Source organism: Protobothrops mucrosquamatus, unplaced genomic scaffold, assembly GCF_001527695.2.
Source record: "Protobothrops mucrosquamatus isolate PMUCROS unplaced genomic scaffold, P.Mucros_1.0 scaffold1492, whole genome shotgun sequence".
Taxonomy (NCBI): domain Eukaryota; kingdom Metazoa; phylum Chordata; class Lepidosauria; order Squamata; family Viperidae; genus Protobothrops; species Protobothrops mucrosquamatus.
The window spans coordinates 71,565-77,433 of NW_015387667.1; the positions used below are offsets into that span (position 1 = coordinate 71,565).

Here is a 5,869-nt window from a genome sequence, read left to right on the forward strand (position 1 = left end):
CTGGTCTTTGGGAGCACTGATGGTGGGGGGGGTCAGATGATTAAACTGGGTTGTATTTTCTGAGTGAAGAGAGTTAGAAACTGGATGTGGGGTTTATGTGGCCACGCTGTTCGTATGCCTTTTCGAATGCTTCTCGAATGTTAACGAGCAAAGGTCCAGCCATGAGGACTAGAAACTTTAAACGGTAAGAATTGGAAAACGCAGGGACCAGGCTTTGATGACTTTAAGCTCCTCAAGCAGAATACAGGTAGTTAAATCTTAGCAGCGGGTGACGAGTAGCAGAGTTGAACTTTGCAATTCTTGAAACGATGCGGGTCTGAATTGGGCGGAGAAGAGTTTGGGTGCAAATTCCTCTTTCCTTCTAGCCTGGAAAGCGCGCTGTGGGGTGCAAGGCCTCCTTCCTGCCTTTAGAGAGATTTAAACCGGTGTGCGATGGGGATATGAAGGTCAGGAACTCGGAAGCATCTGCTGGGTCCGTCATGTCTGCCGGAGAAGCCAAAGAGGCCGCAATGGAGTCCCCCAATGCCCAGTTGCTCCATCTTGAGCAGAGGATGGTGGCGGCCGAGCAGAAGTGGATGGGCTGTGAGAAAGCCGTGATGGAAATGGGGAGCCAGCTGGAGAGCAAGCTGGCCGTGTTGGGGACCATCTTAGAGGAGAATAGCGTGTTGCAGCGGAGGTTGGAGAACCTCGAGAGCCTACTGAAGAACCGGAACTTCTGGATCTTGCGATTTCCTCCGGGATTTAAAGGAGAAATCCCCAAGGTAATTCTGTCCCACTGAAGTGTCCTGATTCAGAGCAGAGTCGGGACTCTGCAAGGAACGGTTTGGGAGGAGGCTACAAAGCGTGACTGGGCTTGTAAATGAACCATCAGCAAAAGTTTGGTTCTACTTTGAGCCTCACAGCTCAGCCTGAGAGATAAATTCTATGGCATTTCAGTTAGCTGTATGGTTTTTATCTCCCCCAAATTACAACGAGAAGCCATGGTTTCTTTGGCGTGAATCACAATTCGCTCTGCTTTCGGACAAAGGCAGACTGGCTAGTTGAAAAGAGGAAGATCGTCCGCTCTCCAGTTTATGACTGTAAGGAAAAATATGACGACGGCTGGAGTGATTTAGACTTTTGGCATCTTCAGATTCTATAAGCTGTAAAACTAGTCCGTCAAAAGAATAAGCCGCTTGTTTAAAAGCTGGTAATTTTAATTTTTTGTAAGCCGCTTAGGGTCAGTCAGAGTGAGTGGATGGCCATACAAACGAGTTTTAGAACCGAAGAGAAGATTACCTTTTAGCTTGGGATCTAATAATATAAAAATGCAGGAGAAGGGAAATGGGGTTGACTTGATGGCACATGCACGGTGATTTTTTTTTAGCCGTCTTGCTTTTCTAGGTGCCCTTGAACTTCAGTGACGCTTCAGTCCATTTCAACGAGGAGGAATGGAGGAACTTAGAAGAATGGCAGAGAGAGCTTTATCGAACCGTCATGAGGAGCAACTATGACATGCTGGTCTCGCTGGGTGAGGACTCCGATCTCTTGTCTATACGTCGACTTGAGTTATCCTCTGTGCCCTTTGTTGCCCAGCTTGCCTAGTTTCCTAACCACCTGTTCTCCTTTCCTGTGGTAGATAATGCCATTTCCAAGCCTGATATCCTATCCCAGATGGAACAAGGGGAGGAAGTGCGCATGGAGGATTCAGAAGTCTTGGAGAACAGGGAGGTACCTAAAGATCCCAGCTGCACAGGTGTGTTAACGGCACCGGCCGACGAAGCTTTCTAATTTCCAAACGGTCCTTTCCAGTTTATCGCTGGATCGGTTTTGGGTGGGAAGAGAAGAGCAATCCACGCCACTTCCTGGACTGCAGTTTTGCGGCTTCCTTATATCAGGGCCTGAACTTGTATTTTACTTCATTCTTTACTCTTTACTTTCCCGTCGCAGCAAACTATGGACTTAGATATGTTGGCACATCTTCTATATATAAATAAAAATGTAAATGTTCGTTTGTTCAAAATCTTAAATCTCCAAAAGTTCCTCACCGATTGCTTTGAAATTTTGACACAACTTTGCATTTGAATACGCGCGTGTTTTTATATACCTACTTTATATAGATGTCACACCTGTGACACAAACGTGCGCTTTCTCTTTCTTTTTCATTTAACCAGACTGCGCCACAGCAACACGTGGCCGGGTACAGCTAGTATGCATAATAAAAGCAAATGCCCCTTGTTCAGGAGACTACCCTGTGCTTCTGATGGAATGGGCAATTACAGACACTGAGGCTGTAATAATTTGTTAATCTGTTGCGTCCTTGGGGCTGTCCAAGTTTGGTTGTTTCTTGCAGACGTTTCATGACCCAGTTAGGTAACAGTACTAGAAGGGTATGGGAGGAGGAGCAGGAGGATTGTGGGATGCTTGGTGCTCTCTCAGCTTGGTTGTTTTCTTGCAGACATTTCTTGGCCCAACTAGGGTACATCATCAGTGCTAGAAGGGAGGGGGGGGTGCTCAATAATAATAATAATAATTATAAAGTTGGAAGGGACTTTGGAGGTTGTCTAGTCCAACCCCCTGCTCAGGCAGGAAACCCTATACCATTTCGGACAAATGGCTGTCCAGTCTCTTCTTAAAAACTTCCAGTGTTGGAGCATTCACTGCTTCTGGAGGCAGGTTGTTCCACTGGTTAATTGTTCTAACTGTCAGGAAATTCCTCCTTAATTCCAGGTTGCTTCTCTCCTTGATTAGTTTCCATCCGTTGCTTCTTGTCCTGCCTTCCGGTGCTTTGGGGAATAGCTTGACTCCCTCTTCTTTGGGGCAGCCCCTGAGATATTGGATATTGCAGTAACATGCCTTGCAGTGTTGGAAGAGGGAGGGGTTTTGCCCTTTGTACTCCCTCAATTGGGAGAAAATCGTATCCCGCACACTGGCCGGAGAAGCTATTCTATACAGGTAGTCCTCTCTTAACAACCAGTCACTTAGCAATTACGATAGACCTCTTCAGAGCTACTTCTGATTTGCTCCTGAGTGCCGATAGCTGTGCCTTCCCTGTGGTCACACGATCATATTTTGGGTACTTGGCAATCAGCTCGCATTTCTGGGAATTTGGGTGGTTTTTTTGCTAGTTTCCAGCGTTCGCTCCTGATTTCTGGCAAAAAGCGCCTGTTAAATAAAATGTGTTCAATTATTGACTGGGGCATTCGCAGCATGACGATGGTGTTCGCTTAAGAGTTGCCGCAAAAAAATCAGGAGCCACCTGCTTAACAGCCACCACAATTTGCAACTGTAATTCCAGGCTCGATTATCATCGTAAATCAAGGACTCCTCGTATAAACAGAGCAAACCCTTCCGGTACCAATGATGTTACCTAGTCAGGTAACGAAACGTCTGCAAGAAAACGAGCAAAGACCAAACAGTTCTTGGAGTCAGATATTCTCTTCTATTTGTTAATCTTGTTTGTTGTTGTTGTTTTTCCTTCTGTGTGTGTACAGCTTCCCCCGTGGATGTGGCAGAGGTTTCTTCTGGAGAGGGAGAGGTGGAGGAAGAAACTAACCCGTTTGTTGATGTAGCAGATGCTTCTTCCGGGGATGGAGAAGCCGAGGAAGAAACCAACCTGTTTGTTGATGTAGCAGATGCTTCTTCCGGAGATGGAGAAGCTGAGGAAGAAAGTAATCTGTTTGTTGAGCAAGAGAATTGCTATGAAATGAGCTTCATTGATAGTGCTGGCCTCGGTGAGTTTTGCTCCATAATATTTGCCCGCAGAGCCTCATCCATCGACCCACATCCTTTTGTGGGGCAATGTAACAAATCATAACACAAATCCACTTGCGATGTGGCAAGTTTATCCGATCCTGTCCCCAAAGTTGGCAATTTGCAGTCATGTGTTGACCTGCCAGGCGGGAAAGATCCTCGTTCAACTATGAAATTTGCTATCGGATATGACAATAGCCACCAATTTTAGTCATTTTTAAAAGATTGGAGAAATTAATGGAGGATCCAATTATTGAGGGCTGCCCGGAACCAGAGATACCATATTTTTGATAACGGCTACCAAGCAACAATAACGGAAGAAGGATGTCCTTCTTCTGTCTGCTTGCAAGCTTCCTAGAGGTGCTTGCCTTTTGCAAAATAGTTGTTAGCCTGCTCTTAGTCTTCCGGTCTTTATGTTGTTACATCTCCTTGGATTCCTGATTGGATGGAAAAAAGTGGCAACGTTTTGTCCCAAAGGTGCTTTTTTTCACGAGGCAAGTGGACTTTCTTGGTTTTTGTGGAAGATGTTTCAAGAAGCTTCTTCAGCTCTTGAGGCAACATTTTCTTTCTTTCTTGGCCAGGCAAACATGATATTTTTAACCGAGCAACGATTTATCATGTTTTAAAAATACTCGGTCTTTATCAATTTATCCACCACTTAGTCCTGCTTTTAGGTCAGAACCTTCCTAGAGGAATGACTTTGCGCCGATCTATTTTTTTTCTTAAGCATTTAGGCCAAACTGCAGTGGAGGCAGCTCTTTTAGGATCTTGAGGTAGGAAATCTAATTTCATCCCAGAATATCATAATAATTACATGATGCACATTGGTAAACTGTAAGTTATATCAAATAAAAAGGTACTGTTGTTTGATTGCTGCTTGAAAACACTTGGGGTGTCATTTTGTTTATTCTGCAAAGAATATCAGATTGTTCGACATAATATTAAGGAAGAAAAAGAAGAACTGCACATTAAAGAGGAACCATGGTCTCCTGGAAGCCCTGGCAGTGATGAATGTGAGTGTAATAATCAAGTGGAAATTTTGGGTATTCCTGGGAACCTTAATTGGGGTGGGTGGAATATTCCAAGAGTTCAAATTGCTGTCCTTTGTTACTGCCTGTTATACCCTTATGTGATTACTTTGAATGGGATTTGGCATTGTCTTCATGTTGTTCTGTTTTAAAGATGTGGAGTGGCTTGACAAGCAATGCTTTGGCATCTCGGACAATTTAATAATAATAATAATAATGATAAAGTTGGAAGGGACCTTGGAGGTCATCTAGTCCAACCCCCTGCTCAGGCAGGAAACCCTATACCATTTTGGACAAATGGCTGTCCAGTTTCTTCTTAAAAACTTCCAGTGTTGGCGCGTTCACCGCTTCTGGAGGCAGGTTATTCCACTGGTTAATTGTTCTAACTGTGAGGAAGTTTCTCCTTAGTTCTAGGTTGCTTCTCTCTTTGGTTAGTTTCCACCCGTTGCTTCTTGTCCTGCCTTCTGGCACTTTGGAGAATAGCTTGACTCCCTCTTCTTTGGGGCAGCCCCTGAGATATTGTGGAACACTGCTATCATTTAAATTGTGGCAGGGAGAAAGTGGAACCTACGAGCATTTCAAGCTACTTTGGTTTCCACTGAGAGAACTCATGGAAGACCCTCTGCCCGCTGCACTGGGGCCTGGGGAGGTGAAGCAGAGTAGAAATTTCTGATTTGCATCTCTTGTGCACAGACCCACCCGTTGCAGTCACCATTAAACAAGAAGAGGAGTTGTGCGTCGAGGATCCGGAGAGTTTGGCTTCGCTTGGTGAGTGCTGGATAATAATGGCAAAGTACAGCAATTCTTTAGCATAACCAGGCGCTAGCATAACCAGGAGTATTTAGTCCTTAATGATGTAGAGAATGAATTCCACATGGTAAGTATAGCATTTTTTTGGTTACACCTTGAAAATGTTATTCAGCCCACAAATACAGGTAGTCCTTGGGTTACGACCCCTTGTTGAGCGACTGTTTGAAGTTACGAGGCACTGAACAAGTGGTACTTGAAATTTTAGCCGTTGCAGCCTCTTGTGGTGACACAATCTCCATTTGGAAGACCACAAAGCTGGTCAGGAAGGTCACAAGTTGTACTTTTAAGTCACGCCTGCC

At 44.7% G+C, this 5,869-nt stretch overlaps 1 protein-coding gene across 1 annotated transcript in view; it reads left to right on the plus strand.

Moving 5' to 3' along the window:
• Positions 1 to 440: 440 nt before the first annotated feature.
• Positions 441 to 5,869, plus strand: part of LOC107293063 (zinc finger protein 398) — an 8,283-nt gene continuing 2,854 nt past the window's right edge. Inside the window, exons 1-6 of the mRNA XM_015822195.2 lie at positions 441 to 761; positions 1,384 to 1,510; positions 1,619 to 1,735; positions 3,474 to 3,713; positions 4,650 to 4,745; positions 5,454 to 5,528. Of these exons, the coding sequence (XP_015677681.2) occupies positions 441 to 761; positions 1,384 to 1,510; positions 1,619 to 1,735; positions 3,474 to 3,713; positions 4,650 to 4,745; positions 5,454 to 5,528 (976 nt within the window). The remainder of the gene's footprint in view (positions 762 to 1,383; positions 1,511 to 1,618; positions 1,736 to 3,473; positions 3,714 to 4,649; positions 4,746 to 5,453; positions 5,529 to 5,869) is intronic.